Here is a 27,075-nt window from a genome sequence, read left to right as displayed (position 1 = left end):
TGTTTAGTATCTGCTAAAACCTTTTCTCCATTTCTTTAAGTTGTCTGTCTTCTTTTTTAAAGATTTATTGAGCTTATAACTTACATACCAACATTCATAAATCATGTTTTAAACTTTACAGTACGGTGGTTGTTTAGTATATTCACAGAGTTGTGCAACCATCATTAGTATCTTCATTCAGGACCTTTTTCTCACCCCAGAAAGAAACTCCATACCCATTAGCAGCTGCTCTCTGTTCCCCCTGCTCCCATCCCCTGGTCACTAGTAATCTCCTTTCTGTGGATTTGCCTATTCTGGACATTTCTTATAAATGGAATTACATATTATATGGTCTTTGTGACTAGCTTCTTTCACTTAGCGCAGTGTTTTCAAGGTTCACTCATGTCTTAGCATGTGTTAATACTTAATTTCTTTTTATTGCCAAATAATATTCCATTCTGTAAGTGTACCACATTTAGTTTATTCATTCATCAGTTGAAGGACATTTGGCTTATCATCACTTTCTGGCTATTATAAATAGCACAGATACGAAATTTGTGTGCAGGTTTTTACATAGACATGCTTATTTCTCTTGGTTATATATGTAGAAATGAAATTGCTAGGTCATGCAATGACTCTGTATTTTACATTTTGAGGATGTGCAAAACTGTTTCCCACAGAGGCTGCACCATTTTACATTTCCACCATCAGTATATGAGGATTCTAGTTTCTCTACATCCTTACCAATCCTTGTTATTGTCTTTTTACTTCAGCAGTTTTTGTGAATGTGATGTGGTGTCTTATTGTGGTTTCACTCTTCCTTTTTGATTTGCAGTAGTTTTGGATTTGTTGTAAATGCAATTCCTTTGTTGAATACATAGCATATCTTTTCACTCTCTTAATTGTGTCTTTGATGCGCAGAAATTCATAGTTTCAGTAAAGTTTGTCAAGTTAAAAAAAAAAATTATGGTTAGCTTTTTGTGTTCGGGTTAAGAAGCCTTCACACTTGATGATCCAAAAGATGTTCTCTTGTTTTTCTCTAAACGCTTCTTTGTTTTACCTTTTATGTTGAGATCTGGTATCCATACGGAATTGATTTTTGAGAGACAATATTAAAAAAATGATTTGTCTCCTCTTCTTAGCTAACTAGTGTTCTGTGTCTTTTCCTGCCTTTTTTTTTTAAAGGAGTGAGAATTAATACAAAAGAAAAATAATGCAGTGTCCAGGAATTAGTAGCTTATAAAAATTTGCCTTCAGGTGGTGGTTTGTGGAGGTAGGAAGTTGAACTTAAGATTTGTATGACTCTTTATCATATGTCAGAGACTTCACTAGGCATTTCATGAAGTTAAGCTCATTCAAAATCTACAGTGTTCTTCTAAAGTAGATGGTGTTATCTCTTCCTGGCAAATGAGAAAATTGAGACCCAGGATGGTAAACTTTTCCCAGCTCAAAAAGCTATTAAGTAGGCAAACCATGACTCAAAATCAAGAGGGTTTTGCTCTAAAACTCTTTTATCTTTTCACTGTACATTTTTTGAAAGTCATGTAAAATCTTACTTATTAAACTTTCAGATTTAATTTATCCATTTTAAACTTCCGTGATATTTGGCCCATGGTATTTAGCCCATGAGGCCAGGTATATGTATTTTTTCTTTTCTTTTCTTTTTTCTTTTGTAATTAAGATGGTTCAGGAAGCTGGTGATGAATCAACAGTCAAGAGATCTCTCATAGGGGACAAGGTAGTGGAGTGATAATCTGATGCTTGAGAGATTAGATGCCTGAAAGATTCTCATTAGTGGATAATATTTCCAGAGAAACTTGCCTGTGTGGATGTTTAATTTGCGGTGTTCTAGAGTTTATTTTCCATGCTATAAAATGTAGGAAGTTCTGTTTTAAAGAATTAGGGTCAAAGAGAGCATTTTCTAGGGCTCCCTCTGCTGGCTTCCTAGCCATAGTTAAGTAAGATACCTCATTGCCAGAGTTGTACTGGTACTAACAATGTAAATAAATTTAGGAAAGAAATTAATTCAAGGTCCATTAGAAACAGATTGATGTTTGTCACAGATGAAAATGAAAAATAGAGAAAGGATTATCTTGGTTTATTTATGTTAGAATCCAAATTTAGCTATTGAATCTTTTGAATTCTGGGGAAGAATAATCCTAATGGTATGGGAGACTTTCCATTTCAAACAGATAGTGGTACAACTTGATACTTGGAGGGTGGCATGATAAGAATCGGTGTGTGGGATCACCTATCTAGGCTGATGACATTACAAAGATATTGGTAAAGGTAAACTGTTGGCAGCCTCAGTGGAGAAGTCTGAAATTGATCAATGGACTATTTGGTTTCTTTAAAAAAAAATGGTAATTTGGGAACTTCTGAATGAGAGAATTATTTGATTAGGTGTGGACCCTATTACATGAGAAATTCCTCTCTGAGGGGGCTTCTAGGGTTTGCAGTAGCTATCTGCTTTTCCCACCTCAAGCATTTCGCACCTAACTGATAGGAACCTAACAGACAGGCATTTACACCTAGAGGCTCATGACCTTTGCCAGCTAGCTGTGACTCAACCTCTCTGTTCTTACAGCAGCTCTAGGCAGCCACCCTTTTCCTTTTTGAGCTGCCATTTAAGGAGAAATCTGTGTGCCATTTTGGGTTCTAGACATTTTGCTTGTTAATGTATGGAATATAAAATAGGCCCCATTTAAGAAAAGGGTATAAAGAAAATAAGCAGATATGTACTGATTATTAGAACCAACACCTTTAAAATAATAAATCCTTTTGATATTTAACTTGTTTAATTTATAAAAATGGTTTTAGTCCCACATTTGCGGGAAATTTTACATAAAGCAAGATCAGTTTTAGTAAGTTAAACATTGAGCCATTTTTATAACAAACTATTCCTTACTATGACAAATGAAGAAAATCTAGTTTTTACTTCTTTGGAGGCAATAATAGTATAATTTGGCTTTAAATGAACAAAAGGTAGCATTAATCCAAAAATAATGAATGTATCAGTTCAAGATTAAGTCTCATTTGTGAAGTCTGGTATTAGAAGGACATATTCTGGGAACAACTTGGGTTCTGTTTTGAAAGTATTCAAATGATTTGTTACCGTGTGAATAGCTGCAGATTTGTGTGTGGATGGATGTGAATCTTTTATTTGCATTAGCCTCAGAATTGATTATTAAAACTGTTTGGGCTATTACAGAGGATCAGCCTACAAATATCAATGTAAACTCTTTTCAAGGGATAGTTTTGACAGTATTTAGTAACATCAAGCAGAATAAAAATTCCTTAAAACATGAAAATATTTTAGAGGAAATGCAAAATTGTTTCTATTAACTTTTTGCTCTTTTGTCCTATCACTGCCATTACTAGCTCCTGATATTTGTGTTATTGCAAATTTAGGAAATTTAATAGTTTTTTTTAATGCATTTCAAATTTGAGATGCTAAACATTTGAGTTGGTGAAAAGCTAGGAAAATCTTAATCTTCCAAGTAAAATCCTCTGTAAGTTTAGCTCCATTCTTTCTTTCCATCCTTCTTACTGGACTAATGGTTAATAAGGTATACTTTTGAGTTTCATCCCTACCATTTCCCTACTTTGAGACTATAGGCAAGTCATAAATGGTTTCTTCACCTGTAAAATAAAAGAATTGCAAAAATCCATTATTTTAACACTTTATTTGGGTCCTAGAGACACCCTTTAGAATCTGATGAAAGCCTGAAAGCTGCTGATTCGCACAAAATGTTGCACAGAGTTTATTTCTGTCCCCTGCCACCTGTTGTCTCTAGCTAGCTACATTATCCTCATTTTTCATACTTCTTCTGGGTTTTTGCTCATATTGTTCTTTCGGCTTTTAGGTGTTTTTTCTCATTCCCCTTATCCTTCCTTAGTTCTACCTTCCTTTTAAAGCACAATTCAAATGTCATTTTTTTCCCGAGGAAACTTCTTCACTCAGATTTAATCTCGCCCTTAGAACTTTGTGCCTGTAACTCAACCTGTTTGCTTTCGTATCACAGTTATTAGAGGTCTGTATGTCCTCTGTCTCCCCCTCTTCTTGCCTGTTACTCAGCAGATTATAATGTTTTCCTAACAGCAGCTGTGTTCCTACATTAGTTTTGTAACCAAATGGTACCTTGCTAGTATTAGTCATGGGATAAATAGAATAAATTAATTTGAATTTGCCACTTAGTTGTAATGATTAACTGTCTGCTATGTCATGTGCTAAATGCTGGGAGGATTGTCTCCTCCCACCCCCTAAAAAGTGGAAAGTAGTGTGAAATAGCACCAGAGGGAAAACCTCATATATGAGAGGAATTTAAAGAATGAATAGAATTTAGGGAGCTGCAGGGGCGTTATCTGGAAGATCAAAGAAATGAGAAAACTAGTGAGTACCTATATTTCCTCATAAATGAGATTAATCTGTTTTAACTGAAGTGATAGATATTAAACTTTAGCTTTTAATTCATAATTAAGCTTTGTATTTTTCATTTTTGTTTTCACAGGTACAAGAAAATTCCCCAGGACATAGAGCTGGACTGGAGCCATTCTTTGATTTTATTGTTTCTATTAATGGTTCAAGATTAGTAAGTTCAGCCTTTTGTAGTTTCACCTATGATATTTTGTCATCTTTTGAAAATAGAGTTTTTCAGATTATCTGAGATGGATATTTATTTATTCAATTAGTCACAAACATTACATAGAGTATGATATCAATAAAATAACCATGTGTTAGTAAATGTGAGAATGTCAAATATATTGATAGAATACTACACCTCACACTCCAGTGATTAGTTTGGGGGGGGAAGAAAGACACTGGAGACTTCTACTTTGTATATTAAATATTTATTTATTTTTTAAGCAGAAAGATGTGATTTTGTTGCTTTTTCAAAAAATGTCAGACTTTTTTAGGTTATTGACAAATGATTTAGTAAAGACTCATTCTCAAATAACTTGCCGATTTTCTTATCACTGAGTTCCCTCATATAGAAATAGTGTTATAAAACTAGACAGAGATGTGTTCCAAAAGTGCAGACTTAAAACCAGTTTTTAAAAGTGCTTTAGTGTACATGTAGTAAAGTCCAATGGGAAGGAAACTGTGTTATAATTTCAGTAAATTCTTATGACAGTGGCTGTTTAGTTGGTTTTTCACAACAGTCTAAGTTTTTGTTCATTACTTACTGACATCTCTTACATAATGGCCTTTATTCATTTACATAATGAAATACTTAACATACTATTTCCTACCAGTTTGTACTCAGTGTATATATGAGGAGTAAAGTCCAAAATTAAACTTTTAACTCTAGCAATGTTTTAGATTTTAAAATCAGTCACTCCAACTCTGTTAGTAACATATCTTCTGTGGAGTAATTAGAGTTTTTTATCATTGAAGCTCTGGATCATTTCAAATAATGCTGGGTTGCAAATTCCATAATTCCATAGCTGGCTATTAGGAAAAAGTCAGAAGCTGTTGCTAATGTTACTGAACACAAGTTTGTGTGCCTGACACACAGTGAGGCCAAACAGTACCGAAATGTTAAGAGTTTATAGCAAAGAAAGGTTTATTCCAGGACCAAGCAAGGAAAACTGATGGTTCCTGCTCAGAAAAACACAGACTCCCTGAAGGGTTTCAGCAAAGTATTTTTGAAGTCAAGGTGAGGGAGGGCTATCCCAGGGTTGTGATCAGCTCATGCACAGTTCTCTGATTGGTTTGTGGTGATCAGTCCTTAGGCATCAGAAGGTCTGTGGCTACCTGCTTATAATCTTCGAGTAGTTATTTCTTGCTTTTGGTGGTAGTTTTTAGCATCTGAAAACTTAGGAAATATGCATGAGATACTATAATCTGGATACTTGAGAGAGGAGCCACAGCAGAGGACATGGAGGAAGGCCTGTCCCCAGAGGCCCTGTGGAGTCCTACTGTGTTACACTAACATAAGTTCCTAATTTCCTGACATTCTTTTACTTGGAGGAGTATTTGAGTGTTAATGAAACCTCCACTTATTGAATATTTTATTTACATTAGTTATTAATATTTCTCCAACAGGGCCTAGGATGCTTAAGCATAGATTTAAGCATAGATTATAGCATTAGATTTTTATTTATTAAGAATATTTCTATGTTTACAGAATAAAGACAATGATACTCTTAAGGATCTACTGAAAGCAAATGTTGAAAAACCTGTAAAGATGCTTATCTACAGTAGTAAAACACTGGAGCTGCGAGAGACCTCAGTTACACCAAGCAACATGTGGGGTGGCCAGGGCTTGTTGGGAGTCAGCATTCGTTTCTGCAGCTTTGATGGGGCAAATGAAAATGTTTGGCATGTGTTGGTAGGTATCAACTGTGAACTGTTAGCAGTTTAAGAAACAGTATAGAAAGGTATTTTAATAGTGGTTGTTTCCAATTTGGGAGACTGTAGGGCTGTTATTAGGCTACTTTTAGTTTCTGAAAATCAAAATTGCTTTTAAAATATGTATTAATAAAAACAGCTTGAGAAAGAAAAGCAAATATGATCTAAAATTTTTTTCTAATAGTTTATCCATTAGAAGAAGTTAAATTAAAGCAAATAGCTGCAGAAATATTTTAAATATTTATAAAAATATTGTTGGTTTTTTTTTATGTTTGGAAGATTTAACTAAGTGTATCCTATAGCTTCTGATCTGACATTGTCTCTAATCAGACAAATATAGAAAAGTTTAAATTAGTCTAATGAAGGACTGAACTATACAGTTTGGAAGATTATTTTATATACAGTAATTTAATGGGGAAGCTTCACTGTGGCTCAGCAATAAAGAACCCTCCTGCCAATGCTGGGGACATGGGTTTGCTTCCTGGGTCAGAGATATCCCCTGGAAGAGGAAATGGCAGCCCACTCCAGTATTCATGCCTAGCAAATCTCATGGACAAAGGAGCCTGTCCAGCTACAGTCCATGGGGTCATCAAAGAGTCGGACAAGACCTAGTAACTAAACAATAACACAGTTTGATTGTATTATCCTAGGAAGTGGAATCAAATTCTCCTGCAGCGCTGGCTGGTCTTAGACCTCACAGTGATTATATCATTGGAGCAGATACAGTCATGAATGAGGTAATTAATTTGTTTATTAATACTAAAAATAATTTAACATTTTCTCATTAATGTATAAATACAGGTATATTTGCATCCTTTACATTCAGAGTTGAAATTTAGGTCTTTGCTAATAAAGATAGCGTATGCTCCAGGATGTCAAACAGAAATATGGAAGATGTCTCTTGTACCTCAAGGTTAAATCAAATCCTCATTTTTGAATATTGATTTCATTTTCTCTTTTTCTAAGGTAGCAAAATTGGCTTAGCTATATTAGTTGGATCCTTTTCCTTGTCTGTCAGCTAGTAGAAATATGCATTACTCAATTATAAATGACAGGAAAAAAAGATGCCCGGATAACCAGCCCTTAATAATAGGAAGAAAGCAGAATATGTTGAATTTGGGTGTAGAAAACTTTTACCCAATTGCTGATTAGGTCTTACAGAACTGAACATGAGGCCTTGTGTTGTATGGGTAGGTATTAATAATCCTGATCTAAGAAATGCTTCTTATGCCTAGGGGCAGGGCCCGGGATCTGGTTTTTTGTGTGTGTTTTGTTGTTGTTGTTCGTTTAGGTGTGTTTTTTGTTTGTTTGTTTTAGGTATTAACTAGGTTTGATATCTACTATTTGAGAACTATTATTCAAAAGTTCAGTAACAAAAACATTTTTCTTCTGTAATGCTTTTGCAGTCTGAGGATCTATTCAGCCTTATTGAAACACATGAAGCAAAACCATTGAAACTTTATGTGTATAATACAGACACTGATAACTGTCGAGAAGTGATTATTACACCAAATTCTGCATGGGGTGGAGAAGGCAGGTAAGGTCACTTTTTTTAGACTAAGTTACAGCTGCTTAAATTTACCAGTCAGATATGTTGTAAGCATTGTTTTAGTTTGAAACAAGTTACTGGTTTATAGTAAAGCTTCTCGAGAAAAGGAAAGAGCCAACCTAGAATGTTGAATGCAATCATTCATTTTTTTAAAGCACAATTTAGTGAACATGGTACACAAACTCTAGTCTTTTTTTTTTCTTAACTCATCTAAGCACAGAATGGGAAAGCCTAGAGATCTCACAAGAAAATTACAGATACCAAGGGAACATTTCATGCAAAGATGGGCTCGATAAAGGACAGAAATGGTATGGACCTAACAGAAGCAGAAAATGTTAAGAAGAGGTGGCAACAATACACAGAACTGTACAAAAAAGATCTTCACGACCAAGATAATTATGATGATGTGATCACTCACCTAGAGCCAGACATCCTGGAATGTGAAGTCAAGTGGGCCTTAGAAAGCATCACTATGAACAAAGCTAGTGGAGGTTATGGAATTCCAGTTGAGCTATTTCAAATCCTGAAAGATGATGCTCTGAAAGTGCTGCACTCAATATGCCAGCAAATTTGGAAAACTCAGCAGTGGCCGCAGGACTGGAAAAGGTCAGTTTTCATTTCACTGCCAAAGAAAGGCAATGACAAAGAATGCTCAAACTACCACAAATTACACTCGTCTCACACGCTAGTAAAGTAATGCCCAAAATTCTCCTAGCCAGGCTTCAGCAGTATGTGAACCGTGAACTTCCAGATGTTCAAGCTGGTTTTAGAAGAGGAAGCAGAGATCAAATTGCCAACATCCGCTGGATCATTGAAAAAGCAAGGGAGTTCCAGAAAAACGTCTATTTCTGCTTTATTGACTATGCCAAATCCTTTGACTGTGTGGATCACAATCAACTGTGGAAAATTCTTCAAGAGATGGGAATACCAGACCACCTGACCTGCCTCTTGAGAAACCTATATGCGGGTCAGGAAGCAACAGTTACAACTGGACATGGAGCAACAGACTGATTCCAGATAGGAAAAGGAGTACGTCAAGGCTGTATATTGTCACCCTGCTTATTTAACTTATATGCAGAGTACGTCATGAGAAACGCTTGGCTGGAAGAAGCACAAGCTGGAATCAAGATTGCTGGGAGAAATATCAATAACCTCAGATATGCAGATAACACCACCCTTATGGCAGAAAGTGAAGAAGAACTAAAAAGCCTCTTGATGAAAGTGAAAGAGAGCGAAAAAGTTGGCTTAAAGTTCAACATTCAGAAAAGGAAGATCATGGCATCTGGTCCCATCACTTCATGGCAAATAGATGGGGAAACAGTGGAAACAGTGTCAGACTTTATTTTTGGGGGCTCCAAAATCACTGTAGATGGTGACTGCAGCCATGAAATTAAAAGACGCTTACTCCTTGGGAAAAAAGTTATGACCAACCTAGATAGTATATTCAAAAGCAGAGACATTTCTTTGCCAACAAAGGTCCATCTAGTCAAGGCTGTGTTTTTCCAGTGGTCATGTATGGATGTGAGAGTTAGACTGTGAAGAAAGCTGAGCACCGAAGAATTGATGCTTTTGAACTGTGGTGTTGGAGAAGACTCTTGAGAGTCCCTTGGACTGCAAGGAGGTCCAACCAGTCCATTCTAAAGATCAGTCCTGGGTAGTTCATTGGAGGGACTGATGCTAAAGCTGAAACTCCAGCACGTTGGCCACCTCATGCGAAGAGTTGACTCATTGGAAAAGACCCTGGTGCTGGGAGGGATTGGGGGCAGGAGGAGAAGGGGACGACAGAGGATGAGATGGCTGGATAGCATCACCGATTCAATGGACATGAGTTTAAGTAAACTCCAGGAGTTGGTGATGGACAGGGAGGCCTGGCGTGCTGTGATTCATGGGGTTGCAAAGAGTCAGACACGACTGAGCGAGTGAACTGAACTGAACTGAAGCACAAACTAACTTTTTTGTTTTGTTATTTTAGTAAAATAGTTTTCAGTCTTATTTTCCCAGTTCTCTCCTCAGCAGTAGAACAATACAGTGTAATTTCTCTAGCTGCTGGGGAAATTTCTTAGCACTTGGAGGAAACTGTTGGCTTTCACAAATGAACAGACCACTTTCCACTAAAATTCAGACAGAATTGAAACAACAAAAAGCAGTTTAGAAGAGCATCAAGCCAAACAGAAAAGCAAACTTTATAAAATCAGTTTTCTGGGACTTTTCTTCGAGTCAGTTTCTTAATTTCAAAAAGTCAAAGCATAACATTCCTACTTAATATTATATCTGTAGGTCTTTTATTGTTTAAATTGTACAAATTTTTCATTATTTCGAAAGTTCTAAGAACCTTTTTAAATTTGAGGAGTTGTTAGGCGTAAGCTAGATTTATAAGAAAGGCTAGAATTTGGAAACTGCTCCCAATGTTTTGTAAAAGATCCAGCGCTTGCCAGGTAAAGGATGACCTTAGTTGATGCAAACAGAGAAGGCCTCTGTGTGCTCACAGTACCCTAAGCCACAAACCTGAGATTCTCCAGCTGAACGTATGCTGCCACCAGAATGCTGACTTACTGCAATTTAAGAAAATGGGACAGAGAATCTGGCCTGTCTGGGGCCCGTACTTGATCAAGTTACGATGTTCCAATGTCCAGGTTTGTCAGAAAGGTGATCTCAAGGTATTCAAAATTGATTTCATTCTAGAGGGACTGTATCATATAAACTAAATTTGCAAATAAACTTCTGTATTCATTAGAATGTTGGATTTTCGGTTTACAATAGAAAAATGCCTCCTCTCCAGTTAGAATTCTTAGAGCCCATTACTACCTCCACCTTGCTTGGTGTGCATGAAATCATGGTCTAATGAAGAGATTCTAGATGAAGTTTAACAACAAAGAACATTACTAGTTTGTTTATTTTTAATTATGCTGACTAAATACTGCTACATGCTTGTTCTTGGCACCCTTCTTTTCTAGACTAGCAGTTTCTTTTTTTCTGTGGAAGACATTTTTGCTTTTGACATGGTTTTATTCCGTTGATCAGCTGTTGCTTTAGACAGGCCCATATTATACACCACCTTCCTGAGTCCGCCCCCACTGGTATATGTGTGCCTCTGGTTTTCATTCCTTCCTCAGAGGCTGACCATGTTGCATTCACTACAGCAGAGAATTTTTCTTAGCTTCATTCTTGGGCTGTCTTTAAATTTTATGAGGTCCTCCTTCTTGCCTCAAGTGCCTTCTCTACCACCACTTAGTTCTTTTGATTAATAAGTACGTTTTAAATGCATTTTAAATGTTTTTAAATGCATCTACCTCTGAAAGGCTTTTATTGATGAGTATATTTCATCTCTCTCTCTTCGAAATCAGTCTGAGAACCAGTTGAGTAAAAATTGCAGCTTGATGGTATAAGGGAGAAAAAGTGAGGAGACAAGTAATTTTGTAATGTGAAGCTCTGTTATGAAATCAGATTCAGATAAGAAACTGCTTTTTCTCTCAGCTTTTGGTGGTGGTGGTAGTAGCCATGGAAATAATAGATGCCTTAACAGGATAGGCACAGAGGTATCTGTACATGTCCTACTCAGAAACAAGTACTTTGGAAAATATAAGCAATTGTGATGGAAACATAAGTTGAAACCTGGTTGTGAAAAGTCTTATATAGGGACTTAAAAGGAAGAATTAATTGGCAGTTTCATCCGTATTCTACTAAAGGGATATAGCCGTTTTGTTTTTTCTGTCACTTCTAAGGTTTGCAGTCCTGAGCAAGATGGGTAGATTGGCCTGGCTCTGGTCGTGAGACATGCCTAATTTGGGGCAGGACAGGGCCCCTGATTGACAACGGTCCCACCAGCATTGCACACAGTGACTGGGGAGGAGTTCTCTAAAGGGAAAAGGGAAGCAAGAATGGGGGAAGTCAGCAGACTGGAAAGAAGCACTGTGATTGTATCTAATTAGAAAAATGTCACTGGTGGCATTAGGATGCTGAATTAGAAGAAATCTGGATTCATTTGGATTGATATGTGTTGGTTCTGAAGTAGACCTGTGGGATGTGTGAATATCATTAGCATGCAAAAGTGTTTGGAGCTCTTGAGTAGAAAGACTATATCATTCATTCAGCAAATAATCACTAAGTGTCTGCCATGTTCCAAGAACCATTAAGGCAGTAAACATAACAAGGTCTCTGCCCCCTTAACATTTTATTGGCAGAGACAGAAAATAAATATACAGTGTGTTGGATAGAGATAAATACTTAAAGGGAAATAAAGGAGAGTAAAGCTAGTGTCTGTGGTACAGGGAAGCGTGATTTTCATAAAGGGTGGTCAGACGAGACCTCTGATAAGAGTCAGCATTTAAAAGAATGGAGATGTGTTTTTTCTGTTCAAAATCTCAAAGAAACATAAGCTGTGATTGATAACAATAACTTTAAGAAAAAATTATTTTCGCAGCCTAGGATGTGGCATTGGATATGGTTATTTGCATCGAATACCTACACGCCCATTTGAAGAAGGAAAGAAAATTTCTCTTCCCGGACAGATGACTGGTACACCGATTACTCCTCTTAAAGATGGGTTTACGGAGGTAAGGTAACTTTACTTCCTGATTATGTCATAACTTCCCACCGAGATGAGTTGATGTGTGTGGTGATAGCACTTACTGAAACTGGGCAGATGAGTTACATACTGACGTGTAGGATTTGAAGTTCTTGTAGGATACCTAGATGGGTAACCTCTGATTCTAGATTTCAGGAAAGAGGGCAGGGCTAGAGATACAGATTTGGGAATCATCAACATAGAGAGGGTAATTTACCCAATGGACATTGATTTAAAAAACAAACAAACAATGGGTTGGGCTTGGGTGGGTTAGAGGAACAAGGCTGGAATCTTGACTGTTCATAGTATTTAAATAGACAGGCAGAGACAGGAGATTTAGCAAAGGATGGTCAGGAGACGCCCAAAGGGAGAAAGCAGAGCGTCAGGAAAGCGGGCATAGGCAGCTGTGTGAGGAACTACAGGGAAGTCAGTGAGGAGGAGTGAAAAAACATGTCCTGGGCTGGAGCAGGGACGCCAATGCCGACTGACTGGAGAGAGGGGGTGACTGGTGCGGGTTAAGGTGACAACAGATGGTGCTTACGATTTCAAGGAACCTGATTGAGAAAGCAAGGAGAGCTAGGGTTGTGGTAACAATTATATGATCAACATGAGGCTGTTTAAGGAGTACGAGAGGTATTTGTACAGGCTTAGGGGCTTTTAAAATGTTTCCTGTGCAGGCCTAACAGGACAGTTAACTCTTGCCTGCCTGACTAAATAGAAACCAAACAATCAGAAAGAAAATGCTGCGGTTGTAAAGAAAGGGCTGCTGTCGTTTTATGGTTTATGGTTTGGCCATCCCTACTTCTAGAGGAAGTGAAGAGGAGCTGTGGGAAGGTGTGACCTCTCCTCACCCCACCCATTGACTCACCGCCAGAGCCAGCGTCGTTACATATTCAGACTCCTACTATCACATATGCTGCCCCAGTCGGTGCTTTTTGCCGTGTAAGGCTCTGTGGGCAGTCAGAAACCAGATGGTGAAATGGCAGCTGGGGAGAAGGGCCATAATGCAGGTCATGTTGAAAAGTGCTGGAGGACACTGGAGGATTCAGGGGTGAAATCTGAAAATCACCCATCCACCTATTTGTAGAGTCCATACAGATTCATTCATACCCCTACCCCATGCTCCTGAAGGTAGAGATCTAGTTCCCACATCCATTCATTGATGAGAAAAGATAAGGGGGGCTCGTAATGTTAGACATCATAAGAAATTTCTAAGGAATCTTTCATGGTATTAAGACTTCAGCTGACTTCTTCCATGAACAGTGAAAAGTAGAAACAAAAATCTGGCTGAGAAATCAGAGAAGAGGAAAAAGTGGTGTTTTAAGGGTTGAGTATAATCATTTTGGGTGGCTAGGAAGGAGAAGAAAGACTCTCCTGGTGTCAAAGTGGCTAGAACAGCGTGTGTGACGGGCTAGACGCCACGTGTTAAGCGGCCAGAAGTGACAGGATGGGGAGGTGTCGACAGCGTCACATCCTTGGCACCTTTCCAAATTACGAAGGAGTGTCTGAAAGCCAGAGTGCCAGGTGGAAAGTTCGGACGGTTTGTACGTGATCAAAAAAGTATCTGTAGGACCAGTGAGAGCCAATGTGTATATTTTAAGTAAACTTGAGTAATTTTCCTTTTTTCTTTCTGTTTTTTGGAAGGTCCAGCTGTCCTCAGTTAATCCCCCGTCTTTGTCACCACCAGGAACTACAGAAATTGAACAGAGTCTGTCTGGACTTTCTATTAGTTCAACCCCACCAGCTGTCAGTAATGTTCTCAGCACAGGTATGCAGAAAATAGATTTCTGTCTTCAGTCTGGTTTGTTTTACATGGTATTCTTTTCTGTCCCAAGCTGTAGAATTTTAAAAACTAATTCCAGTGTACTTTGAAAACTGTCAGCGTGCTCTGCATTGACAGGGGACATGCTCCTGTCTCTTCCTGTACTCATTGTTCTACCTGCTGTACTCCATTTTTGCGTGTTTTAGGTTTCTTTCAACAACTTTATTGAGATGTAATTCACATAGCATATAATTTACCCATTTCAAAGTGTATAATTTAGTGGGGTTTTGAGTATATTTTGTAGAGGTTTGCAACCATCACCTCAGTTTAGAACATTTCATTACCCCAAAAGGAATCCTGCCCCCAGTCACTCTCTTCCCCCAGGCCCTAAGGCCTAGGCACTCACTAATCTACTTTCTCTTTCTAGTCTAAGCATTCCATAAAATAGGTGTGGTCGTCTGTGTCTGATGGCTCTCACGTGGCTTTACAGTGAGAGTTCCAGTGCATATGAGAGCTCTTCTGGCTTTAGGAGATAGCTGATGCCTCTTCACCTTGCAGTTTCTATTTTAAATCTTCCCTCACACATGACAGTTATACTTGTGTTGTCTTATAAGCACATGCACTGAGATCCCTGGTCTTATTACACTGTAGAGAAATGGGTTATTGGATAGTAAAAGAGGTATCAATAAATCAGAAATTCTAAAGGAGATTGAAAGAAATCAGCATTTTCACTTTGAGTAAGTGAATTCAGCAGTATGACATGAGAAACCACTTTTTGTTAGGTATTTACTTTTCAATCTTTGCTTTGATTATATTGCTGGAAAGTAGCCCAAACAGCCGTCTGTGGGGTCGCACAGAGTCGGACACGACTGAAGTGACTTAGCAGCAGCAGCAGCAGCAGCGGCCCAAACAGTAACTGTAGAAACATAAAAGTGTGTGTTTTTTTTTTAAAAAACTTCACTGTGGATTTGAAAAATCTGGATTTTCAGCAAATGAGTATATCATTTTGAAATGGCATTAATCGATATGACCCCCTCATACTTCCTGTCTCCCTTTCTTTTTCTGCACCTCATTAGAATGTAAATTTCCTGAGGATAGTGATTTTTATTTTCTTTATTCTGTAAGTTCCTCGGTGCCTAGAACGATGTCTTGACAGATAGCAGGTGCCCACCCTGCCGCCAAATTTGAAAGACTAAACATACCAACCAACCATTCAACACCTTTGAGAATCAAATAAAACAGAGAATTCTCTCCTGATTTTTCATGCCTCCAGTTTCTGCAGAAAAGTAAATACGTGACTAAATAAATTTATAAAACTGTCTGAAAATAGTTGCTTCCTACTTTTAGGCACAGTTCACTTTGGCTTTAAGCAGATCTCTGTAAGACAAAATCAAAATCCCTGTGCAGTATTACTGTTGTTTGGATATCAGTGAAACTTCTCACTTGAGTGGCTGGTAAGCGTTAATAGATAACCTTTATTAGGTGGTATCCTAAGAGTTACTTGAATGTAAAGAACATAAACTCCTCAGGCTAACATCAGTAAAAATGGAAATGTACTAGGCTTCAAAGGCATGTCACAGAACCAAGGTCAGAAGGAAATGGAGATTCAGGAAGGTCATTCTCCCCATCTGTGGAGGTCCACGTGCTCTTGTCTCTACATCATTCTCTTTCACAGACCAGCATTCACTGTTTCACGGGGCACATAGCCCCCAGCAGCCCCAGGGTTACATAACCTTTTAGGTCAGGAGCCCAATAAAGATTGACTGGAATCCTTGTGTCTCATTTCCAAAATTCCAAAACAGTTTTCTAATCCAGCCCTTTTCAGGGGTGAAACTCACACCTGGTGTTACTTAGCTGGTGTGGGCTTACAGAGCCCCCCGCCCGCTTGGCCCATGCTCTGCTAACAGCCCTTGCGAAGGGCAGAGGGCAGAGCAGGTGGATGAGCTGTGGAGTGATGCAGCTGGAGGCCAGCTGACTGAGTGAAGTCTCACTGAGGGAAGGCCTGACCGTGGCGGGAGGGAAGGGGCTGGAGACTGTCCGAGATGGTCTGCTCGTTCTTTATCAACTGAAATGTTTCAAAGGCTGTGCTTTTATTTTAGGTGTACCAACAGTACCATTATTGCCACCACAAGTAAACCAGTCCCTCACATCTGTGCCGCCAATGAACCCAGCTACTACATTACCAGGTAAGCCACAGGAGACATACATGTAATAATAATAGCTTTATTGGCATTTTACATCTTAGAAACAGTGAAAAAAATCCATCCCTGTGTGGCGACTTTTTTCATGTTTTATTCTCGCTTTCTCTCTGCTGTAACTTCATGATAAGTGAGAGCAACTGGCAATGAGCTACAGTCACCAGCTAGTCAGCTGCGGAGCCCTGGGCTCCTTAAACCTAGCCCACCATCCTCTCTGCCCCCAAGCAGCCTGAGGCCAGAATAAGGAGTGTGTAGATGTTCCATCCGTCAGCACTTCCTTACTTAGGGCATTCTGGTCAGTGCTTAAGGAATACGACATTGTATCCTAGAGACGAGCACTCCTTGCTTGGGTCCTTAGTAACTCTAATGTTAGGTGAGGTTTTTGTTTATTTCGCTTATTGTTCCCAGTGAAGACCAAGTCCTTTTATCTATAGGTAGAGATCAGGTATTATTTCAGTGATCAAGTATAGTTGGCATTGTGAGAGCCTTTAATTGTATGGCTAAAGATGTTATTACACAGACATACTAAGCCATTAACCAAATGTGAGCACACCCAGAATGATAAAGCAAGTGTGATAAAATGTTAATATTTGAGAAATTTGAGTGAAAGATATACATGGTGATTCTTTATTAGCAACTGTGAGTCCGAAATTAAAAAGGGAAAAAAAAAAGGGCTGAGAGTGTAAACCTCAACCATCAAAGAAAATCAGTCCCTTATTTGCTAAGATAAATCAGCTTCTTCTCTAAGACACTTAGGCCAGCATCACTCTTGCCCTGGTTTCAGAGGTTTGTTTTAACCCTTACTCACTTAGCCATCTAATCACGTAGGTACAGAAAGATGCTTCACTGGGGAGAGATTTTTGTTGTCGTTATTACTGTAGTTATGGTACAAAACTGCCACAGGGTAAGTGGACTTCTGGTATTTTCACTTCGGAGTGGGTGGTATTTTTTTCAATATGCAAGGGTTTATCTTTGGCGCTTTATCTTTTGTTCTCTGCCTTCTCTCCAGGTCTGATGCCTTTACCAGCCGGTCTCCCAAGCCTGCCTGTCCTCCCCAATCTCAACCTGCCCACCCCACCTGTCATGCCAGGCGTCAGCTTACCAGAACTCGTGAACCCGGGTATGTTGCCCATCTTCCCATAGGACTCTGTCTAATAAAAAGTTTTCTCCAGGAAAGGCAGTCCTCTATTTCAGTCTTTTTCTGGCAAGGGCAGATTCGTTTAACAAACTTCAGCTGCTTCAGATATAAATTAATCTTTTTTATTTAAAAGGGTTGAAAAAGAAGAGGAGGAGAAATGTCTTTGTGGTGCTCCTCTGCCTGGCTGCCCATCCCTCCTTCTCCCTCCCTCCTGCCCCTGACAGCTCAAGCTCTGTAAAGGCCAGCTGTAGAAATAAAGAGCAGTGGTGTGGCCTCGCTGAGCTGAGTGGGTGGGAGGTGTGCAGTTGGCCCAGTGGCAGTGAATGAACTTCCTGTGATTCTCTCTGTATTTTGGGCAGCTGCCATCCAGACACTGGTGGTACCTGAGTTTTGCGTGGCTCAGGCTGGCTGGGCTTGCTGCGCTTGCTACTTGATCAATATTCTTCATTTTTTTAATTGAAGGATAATTGCTTTATAGAAATATTCATTATTAGTGTTTTTATAATAAAAACTGCAAGGTTTTAGCTAAAAATAGTTAAGTTCGCAGATATTCAAAGTATTTACAGTCAGATTCCATGCACTGATGAAAGCGAAGCAGCAGTGTCCCCACGAGTCTGCTCTTCTGGTTAATGACCGCCCACGTTAGCTTTAGCTTTGAGATGGCCACACGTCTGTTCTCAAGAATTTGGCCCATCGGTGATGTCAGTGAATGATCTTGTTACACCACAGTATACATTGTCATGTTTCTGTTCAGATCATAACAGCCCCTGTTGCAATGCTTATCATCTGTATATATTCATTACTTGTCCTCGTTAATCTATTTTTTGCTTTTGGCGCAATGGGTTAAAAAACAAATGAAGTCAGTAAATTCAGGCTAATGTTTACTGTCTCAGCATTCCCTTCGTCTTTTGGGGGGATACCCCCGTATTCTTAGACTTGTGGCTTTGCCCTTTCCACAGGTTGACAGACTGGGCCGCAGGTTGACAGACTGGGCCACAGGTTGCCTAAAACCTGTTTTACAACCTGCCTTCCTTTTGTTTTTTGAAGATGTAATACTCTTACCCTTCATTCTGTGTTTTAAAATTCTTAAATCTGTCAAGTATACGCAGATTTATCAATCAGAGGGCTTGAAAAAAGGCTGAGTACTCTGGCTTGAGGCCTGGCCCCAGTGCCTCCTGTTCCTCTTGTCTGTCCAGAGTGCAGCTGAGAGTCAACCTACAGTTTGCTTGAAGAGCAGAGTTCTGCTCAGCACTCCGTGTGTTGCCTTGCAGGCAGATGGGCTCCTGTCCATCCTAGCCGGGAGAATCATGTCTTCCCTGGGCTGGGCTGAGTCACACAAGGGAACCTTTCCTCTGGCCAGCTGGTCCTGTGGTGAATATTTACCTGTGTCCGAGCCTCCAGCCAAGGATAATCAGAGCTGGTGATTTGTGTTGTCGCTCCTCAGCTTCCATTTCCTTAGTGAAATGCAGATGAAAATGATGGTATGACTGGGGCTGTTGCCCTTCTGTGCTGGGAGGATGTATGACCTCTGCCTTTTTGTCCTAGGCTTGCCACCCCTTCCTTCCTTGCCTTCCCGAAGCTTAGCAGGCCTCGCGCCTCTCCCCGTGCCATCCGAGTTCCTCCCGGCATTCCCTCTGGTCCCGGAGGCCTCTCCCGCCGCAGGCTCCGCAGAGCTGCCGTCCTCCGCCCCACCCGCCGGCAGCCCACCCTCCGACCCCGTCCCGACCACGGCACGGGCCGACGCCGCCTCCGCACTCACTGTGGACGTGACACCCCCCACCCGCAAGGCCCCGGCCACTGTGGAGGACAGAGTCAGCGACTCCGCCACAGCCAGCCAGAAGCCCATCTCAGCGGTTACGGTTACAGATGCATTTGCCTCTGAGTCACCTTAGCTTTGGACCGGTCTTCAGAATTGGCGTGGTGTGCTTGTTTCACCACAGGAGCGTGTCTGGAAATGCAAACTCTCTTTAATTTCATACTAGTTTGTACCGTTTCTGTAGGCATCCTGTAAATAATTCTAAGGGAAAACTCAGCAAGAGGATGTGGGCTTGTATTCTGCCAAGTGGGAGTGCGGCTCACGGGCCGGGGAGGGAAACGTCAGGAAGTGCTTGTATTTTAAAACCAAAAAGAATTGTAAGGGTGGCTTGCTGCCAGGTTTCCACTGCCGTTCTTGGGGTGCAGCTCTGCGGGAAAGGTGGTGACGGGGTGTTCACTAGGCTCCTGTCCTCCTGCTGCTCCTTCTGTAAGGAAATGTAATATTTTATGCCTAATACCCACTCGCAACATTTCTTGTATTTTGTAAATCATTTGCAAGAATGCAGACCACCTCACTAAGCCGTGAAACAAAAAGATATTTTACTTTTGATCTCCGTGAGTCACATCTCTATTAAGGTTTACACGAAAATTCCAACAGAAGATGTTAATTAAAGTTAACACAATGTGCACTATTAATTGAACATCTTTTTATTCAGCCTATACACAGATACTTGTTTTGAGCTTTCAAAAGTACTCAGACAACATTTTATAACTGCTGCTGTTGCTTTATATGTCCACTAAAAAATGGCATTTAAAAAGAAGTAAAGGAGATGTTGCACAGTTTTAAACCAGAAGGTGGCACTTTGTAGCTACTTACAATATTATAGCTGTACTGGGAAGCATAGATACAGCAATAAATTACAGTACTTACGCTTTTCTTCTTGTGGTACATTTAAATTACAACTCCTGATCACCATGGTGCAGTCATTAATCTCCAGTGATCACAGTGCATTCATGTAATTCCACGTCTGACCTTTGCTTTCTCCTAAGTTTTCTAAGAGATGGTAAGTTATGTGGAATTGATTTACTGAATGAAATTAAATGCATGTTATATTTCTGCTTCTTAAGTAAGATGAAAGCGATCCATCAGTTACTGACCTGCACTGGCGTGAATGTTGCCGAGGAGCAGGGGGTAGAACAGGGCTGCTGAGACCCACCTGGAAACTAGGGTTATCAGTGGCCACCAGTTTTTAGGGTAGAGCCACCTCCAGGGCCAGGCTTACATTCAAAGTAAATGACAAGAGAAGACGCCAGCCCAGGTAAAGTTGAGCACGTTGTTATTTCTAAAAGATACTCATGGTTTTTAAAAATGTTAAGGAGCTACCTTCATGGGAAGCAAGTAAGTAATTTTTAAGCTTTAAAGACAAATTTTTTAGCAGTAGTTTTTCCAAAGCAGCAATTCTGAACTCTTGTGAGGTCATCTGAGGATGACAGCAGCCTGGGACCGTCTGCCCAGAACAGGGTGGATGAGCACAGAAAACACGCTGAGCCCTGGGAGAGGGGGATTCTCAGCGCTCACCTGGGAGAGGGGCACAGACTTGGCCCAGACAGGCTCATCGGGCCTTCCTGAGATGGAGAACACTTACTTTAGATACTCTCTCCTTCAGCTGTTTTTTTTTTACACGGTGTATTCTATTTCAGGGGCCAGAAGCACAGTTGTGAAAGAGAGTGTCGCTACCATGAGACCACTCACCGTGACCTTTTAGAGGGGATGGTGTCGGTGGTCAGTCCTCTGGGCACTTGAGGATAGCGCTGTACACACTGAGATGAGCCCTCAGTGAGGATGACAGTCAAATCATCTTTGAACCTCTGGGTCACTCAGGGTGCGAGTTCATGCCAGAGGCATGAGGCAGTGATGGGGAAAATGGAGAATGCTGGTTTGAATAGGCTCGGTTATCAAAACAACTCTCAAAATGCAGTGGCTTAAGCAAAGTCTTCTCTTCTCTTCCATGGTTGGTTTTGTTGGTTTTGTTGTTGTTCTTGGTTGGGGTGCATGGTCTTTCTCTAGTTGCACGGGGGTGGGTGGGGTGCTGCTTTCTGGTTGTGGCATGCAAGCGTCTCCTGTTGAGGCACACAGGCTTAGCTGCCCTGTGGGATTTTAATTCCCCAACCAGGAATCGAATCCGTGTCCCCTGCATTGGAAGGTGGATTCTTAACCACTGGACCACCAGGACCATTGCTCTCACCCAGGTTCAGAGTTGGAGATGGTCAGGCTAAGGCAGGACCGACCTTTGGTAACGTCAGAGGCCGCAGCTCCAGTCCTGTAGTGCTGCTTAGCGTGGTTTGCATTTCCATGGTCATCACATGGGCATCCCCTCCACATTCTAGCCAGAAGACAAGGGCCAGCCCCCTTCTCTGGCGGACAGTTCAGAGAGGTTTCACGCAGCACCTTGGCTTACATTCTTCAGGCTATTGTGGAGTAACATGGCTGAAAGGCTGAAACGTGAAGGCTGTGCTGCAGGAACTGAGGAGGAGGCAGTGACTAGTAAGGCCCCACGTGCATCCCCCACACAGTGCCACCGTTTGCTGAAGATTCGATGGAGGCACTCCACCAGGGTACTGGGCAGGAGCAGGAAGATTTCTGAGAGAGGACGTGACTTGAACTGCAGGCAAAGGTGGGGCAGAGACCATTTGAGGCCAGAGGAATGGTGAGGAGTAGAGTACACAGGGGCTGGGCCCTGAGTGCCAGCCTAGGGAGCTGGGGCTTTGTCTTAAAAACAGGAGTTGCTGGAGGATTTCCTTGAGGACAAGCTCACCTCCATTTGAGGAAGCCTGTCTAGTAGTGGAGGATGGAGGGGCGGCCAGCCCTGAAATGAGCGGACAGAGGAGACTCAGGAGGCAGCTGTCATCTGAAGGCCGTGTTGGTAGCTGGCAGTAAATCTGTGATGATGACTTTATCTTTCTTCTTTGTGTTCCTGTTTTATGCTTAGTCCCTTACTAAATTTGCTTACTTTAGAAAAGTCGGCTTTAGATCATTTCCTAAAAACAAAAAGACCTTCCCCATTTGTGAGGCTGAAGTAAAATGGCTCTGCCTGGGCCTGAGGGTAAAGGCCTCCTGTTTATTTGACCACCCAGCAAGGAGGTCAAATTAGAACCACCTCTCAGAGTATGGATTCCTGGGCCCCTGAGTTCTGAAAAGGTTTCCAGGGGATGAGAATCACTACACACTGACATTTGTCTCCTTCATTGTACCTGCCCCTCCCCAGCTCCAGTTAGCAGCAGGCCCTGAACCATATCCTAGATGATCGTTGAGACAAGCTGGTCTATAACCTGAAGTAATAAGGCAATCAGTTCAGTTCAGTTCAGTCGCTCACTTGTGTCCGACTCTGCGACCCCATGAACCACAGCACGCCAGGCCTCCCTGTCCATCACCAACTCCCGGAGCCCACCCAAACCCATGTCCCGTCGAGTCAGTGATGCCATCGAACCATCTCATCCTCTCTTGTCCCCTTCTCTTCCTGCCTTCAATCTTTCCCAGCATCAGGGTCTTTTCCAGTGAGTCAGCTCTTCGCATCAGGTGGCCAAAGTATTGGAGTTTCAGCTTCAACATCAGTCCTTCCAGTGAACACACAGGTCTGATCTCCTTTAGGATGGACTGGTTGGATCTTGCAGTCCAAGGGAAATAAGGCAATAGAAAGTCCATTGTCTACTGAGACATTTTCACCACCTAGCAAAGTGCACATGTTGGGGAAGGGGTCCTTTTATCAATGATACCATTTGCAGTGGATCTTGGAAGAACAGTTTCTGGTCTTGCTAACCAGTGTGTTCCTTTATAAGCTCCTTGCATATGAGCCAATAACTACAAGAATGGGGAAATAACACCAAAGCCACAGGCCAGCGGAATGGTAGGTGAAACTGCTCCCCAGCTTGCAGCGCTCGGGGAGCTGGAGAGGGTCAGAGGTGGCTGCGGGGCTGGGGACAGAGTTCTTGTCTATTCAAGAGCTGTTCAGGACTGACCAGTGTAGGAAAAGCTGCCTCGTCGGGGAGTTACACAAGCGCAGTGCCCTCTGGCCAGTCGTCTTCGCCAGTGCAAACCGAGAGCACACACCATCCACTGGTGGCTGTGGGCCCGGGGACTTAGTGTTATCAGAGTTAAGGTTGCACCATGTTTCCTGGCACTCCTGGACGGGAACAGGCCCCAGCGTGTGGGGTGAGTACTGAAATGGGGAGCTGAGCCAGCCCTGTGCCAAGCCCTCTGCAGGAGAGTCTACCCAGGGAACAAGAGGTAGCAAACTGACTTCCCTCAGACACCTTTGAGCCATTTAAATGTGAATTAATTGCCAACATTCCAAAACCAGAAAATTTCTCATAAGTTCAGATTTCTGGTTTCTCTTGCCCATCACTGGCAGCACTAGGTCCTCAGCCCCACAAGGAAGCAAGCCCCCTTGAGCTGACACCCACCAGGTTACCACCTGGCCTGCTGGTTTCTGCCACTTGCCTGGTCCACAGGCATCTCAAGTTGCAGTGTATCAAGTATTGTCCTGGTGGAGATGAGTAGGAAGCCTGGGCTTCAAAAAGCTGGAGGGTCCAGAATGTAGGGAATGCAAGATCAGAAAACAAGAATTTCCATGGACTTCATTATTTTCGATCCATGAATCATGGTGAAATGGTTGCTAAGGTTGACAGAATTTGAAGCAGTCACTTAAACTCTAAACCTTGGGGAGAAACAGGTCTCTGGACGTGACCAAGATGATGATAGGGATTTGGGTTTCCCCAGCCTCTCCCAGAAGCCAAGACTGGGACAAAAACCCATTAGTTGAATTTACCTTGACAACCAAATCTATTGAAATATGTCATCAGTTCTCTATTTTAGGGACCAAGGAGTATGTGAAGAGAGGCCCTGCCTGAATTCCCAAGTGGCTCCCTTGCCCTCCGTGCCGTGGCCTCGAATCCTGGTGAGAGGGAAGCTGCTTAGAGTCCAGCTCTGGCCAGTCTGGCCCAGTTTGAGACTGGAATAAATAATGTTCACCTGAGGTTGGGTGTGTGTGGGAAGCATGTTTAAGGAGCACCTGCATTAGAGTGGCTCGGGTAAGGGGACTTCTCATTTCTTATGCACTTTTATATCAGCATGTTTTTTTAAAATGCATTTTAATTACTTTTCAGTCAAAGAAAACGGGTTATTTTTCATGTAAAGGAGAAATGGGACTTAAAGAGCAAGGATTGCCTAGCCTGGGGGAGGGGAAGGTGCTGTCCTTCTCCAGTGGCATTTAAAAGCTCCCTGCTAAGAAAATCTGTAACACTGGCCCTAGATGAGAATTATTAGTGATGTTTGCTTTAATACACCTGTACTTTGATGATCTGCAACATTATTTTGTGTTTGTAAATCAGTTTGGCCAGAAATTTCCCTGTGTGGTTCAGACAGCTCCACTGAGCACAGAGACTCGATGGCAGGAGTTCACATCGTTTCTAGGGCGCCCTTCCGGCATTTAGATCTCTGGAAATCACATTAGCTCTCAGGTACATGAAGTACTCGCAGTTCTAACATTGTTTGAGATCAGCAACTGAACAACCTGTGTGCTTTGGGGTGGTGGAGAACAGAAATGTGACAGCAAATTCCATCTGTCTTTAGTTGCTGAGCTGAATAAAATAAGAAACAGGTTCCTACTGCCTAAATTGAGGGGCTCAGAGCTCAGTGTGATTTTAATAAACAAAGCCAAACTCGGTCTCTGCAAAGTTTTTGTTTTTCTTTTCCTGGAATGACCAGAAATAAAAAGGGCATGTAGCCTCAGAGATAGTGAAATATATTTTTCCAAATTCAGATCTCTACTAGGCAAGTGGTGTCACCTGAGGTGAAAACCCCTCCAGCTGGGGGTCTTCTGGAGAGGACAAATGAGGGGTGACAGTGGACACGGAAAAGGCAGAAGAGAGAGAGAAGAGGGGCCCTGGGCAGGCACAGGTTCTGGGCTCGATCCCATGGACCGGTGTTGCCAAACGTACATGGAAGACATTTTTGTTTTCTAATTTTATTACCTATATATTTATTTTAACATGTGTTGAAAAAATAGATCTGCTTCGTAGGATGAGGCTAAAGTAGCTTCCTTTATCAACTTTATTGAGAAAAAGGAATCAAAGAGAAGTATTGAGTTGACAGCAGGTGTCAAGCAGGGCAATTTTTTCTTCAATCCTCCCTGGCCTCCCAGGAGGTGGTACTGATATCTCCATTTACCAAATAAGTAACCTCCAGTTCACACAGTGGAAGCTTTGGGATAGAAGCTGACTCCCTGGAGGTCTGTCTGCTCCCACGTCTCAGTTCTGTTACCACACACCGATTAGGAGCCGGAGAACCCCAAACTGACTTTCGTCCGGCAACTTCCGTTGTCTCCAAGGCCACGTGGAGCTGGAGCCCGGCCGGCAGCGCCCGCCGCGGCCACCAGGTGGCGCCGCGAACCTGGGAAAGCCGCGCCCCGTCGGAGGCCGCGGGGTCTCCGGGCCAACCTCGCAGGGCCCTTGGGCGGGGCTGGGACGTCGCGGGAGCGGCCCCGAGGGTGGGGACGTGTTTTTTTTTTTTTCCCCTTTGGAAAAGGGCTCACTGGGACTTAGTCCCTTACTTCCCTTCCGCCGCAGGCAGGTTTAGCTAGGTAGGGATGCAGAAAAGCCTGGGTGCGTTCACCGAAAGGAGTCCCTTTGCAACACAATTTTAAAGTAAATACATCGGCCTGAGGCTTGTTAAGATAGAAATGAAAAGCCCTACAGGTGACTGTGAACCCCTCATACTTCCAAAAACATCAGAAGTCGAGATCCTGATTCGGGGGGGGGGGGGGAGGTGGTCTTGCTTCCATCATTCCCAGACACATTCTCCCTTACCCTCGACCCCTAACCCCAGGCTCCCCGCCCTGAGGTTAGAGCCTGGTTCTCCGGTAGTGAGTGAGCCTCCTGCCGTCCAACAAGCCTCCGCTCATCCGCCCCACGGCTCTAGGAAGGCACACGCTCCTGCCTCGCAGGCCCCGCGCACACCTCATGGAGCAACCGGGTTGGGCCCAGGTGGTCTGAACTCAAAGGCCTCCCCCTCCCCACGCTGCTGACAACAAGCAATGAGATGCGTGTATAAAGCTCGAGGAGCAAACACGGGCGGGAGCTCCGCGGGCCGAGGCCTGAGCCGGCTTCCGGGAAGGTGCCTTCTGCGCCTTGGAGGAAGGAGAGAAGCTCCTGGGCCAAGTGGAAGCCTGCTGTCGTCAGAGGCAGCAGCATCCGCACTGACGTGAAGGTAGGTGGCGCTCAGGGTGTTCTGAACAGCACGTCGCGCCGGGTGGCTGGAATGGGAAGGGCGACGTCTGGAGTGGCGGCCGGTGCGGTGGGGCTGCAGAAAGGGCCTGGGGAACCCAGGAGTTCAGACTACATTACTGGGGAGTCGATAAAAGCTGTTTTGCTTTTGCAAGGAAGTAAACAGTTTGCCTCTTATAAAGATCAGAGGTTTAAAAATCTTTTAGCAAGCTTTTAAAAAATGAAATATGCGGAACACAGGCTTAAAAACGAAAAATTGGGATGGAACTGCTGGTTGCTGCCGTCGGAGCAGGAAAGGTGTGGGCGGCATCTCTGAGGAAAGGGGCCCCAGCTCCCCCAGAGCTGCACGGCCTGGGGGAAAACTAAGACTTCGTCTTATCCACAAAGAGAATCAAGCCCAGAGAAGTGCTGTGCTGCCCGGGCCTCCTGCCGCCCAGTCCACCCCATTCCCACCCCCAGCGCCTGCTCTCCGGCCGCTTGGGGCGTCGCCTCAC

The 27,075-nt window shown here is 42.4% G+C and overlaps 1 protein-coding gene and 1 long non-coding RNA gene across 2 annotated transcripts in view; both read left to right on the top strand.

Moving 5' to 3' along the window:
• Positions 1-20,237, top strand: part of GORASP2 (golgi reassembly stacking protein 2) — a 29,608-nt gene extending 9,371 nt beyond the window's left edge. The window contains exons 2-10 of the mRNA XM_069577286.1: positions 4,491-4,571; positions 6,111-6,314; positions 6,985-7,071; positions 7,741-7,871; positions 12,304-12,436; positions 14,092-14,215; positions 16,309-16,395; positions 17,417-17,527; positions 19,091-20,237. Of these exons, the coding sequence (XP_069433387.1) occupies positions 4,491-4,571; positions 6,111-6,314; positions 6,985-7,071; positions 7,741-7,871; positions 12,304-12,436; positions 14,092-14,215; positions 16,309-16,395; positions 17,417-17,527; positions 19,091-19,437 (1,305 nt within the window). The 3' untranslated portion in view covers positions 19,438-20,237. The remainder of the gene's footprint in view (positions 1-4,490; positions 4,572-6,110; positions 6,315-6,984; positions 7,072-7,740; positions 7,872-12,303; positions 12,437-14,091; positions 14,216-16,308; positions 16,396-17,416; positions 17,528-19,090) is intronic.
• A 5,587-nt stretch (positions 20,238-25,824) lies between these two features.
• The window catches only part of LOC138433896 (uncharacterized), a 47,471-nt gene continuing 46,220 nt past the window's right edge, over positions 25,825-27,075 (top strand). Inside the window, exon 1 of the long non-coding RNA XR_011254501.1 lies at positions 25,825-26,564. This is a non-coding gene — a long non-coding RNA (uncharacterized lncRNA). The remainder of the gene's footprint in view (positions 26,565-27,075) is intronic.

The sequence above is a fragment of the Ovis canadensis genome, chromosome 2, assembly GCF_042477335.2.
Source record: "Ovis canadensis isolate MfBH-ARS-UI-01 breed Bighorn chromosome 2, ARS-UI_OviCan_v2, whole genome shotgun sequence".
Lineage (NCBI taxonomy): Eukaryota > Metazoa > Chordata > Mammalia > Artiodactyla > Bovidae > Ovis > Ovis canadensis.
The sequence above is the reverse complement of the archived record's forward strand: the minus strand, read 5'-3'. Positions and strand labels throughout refer to the sequence as shown.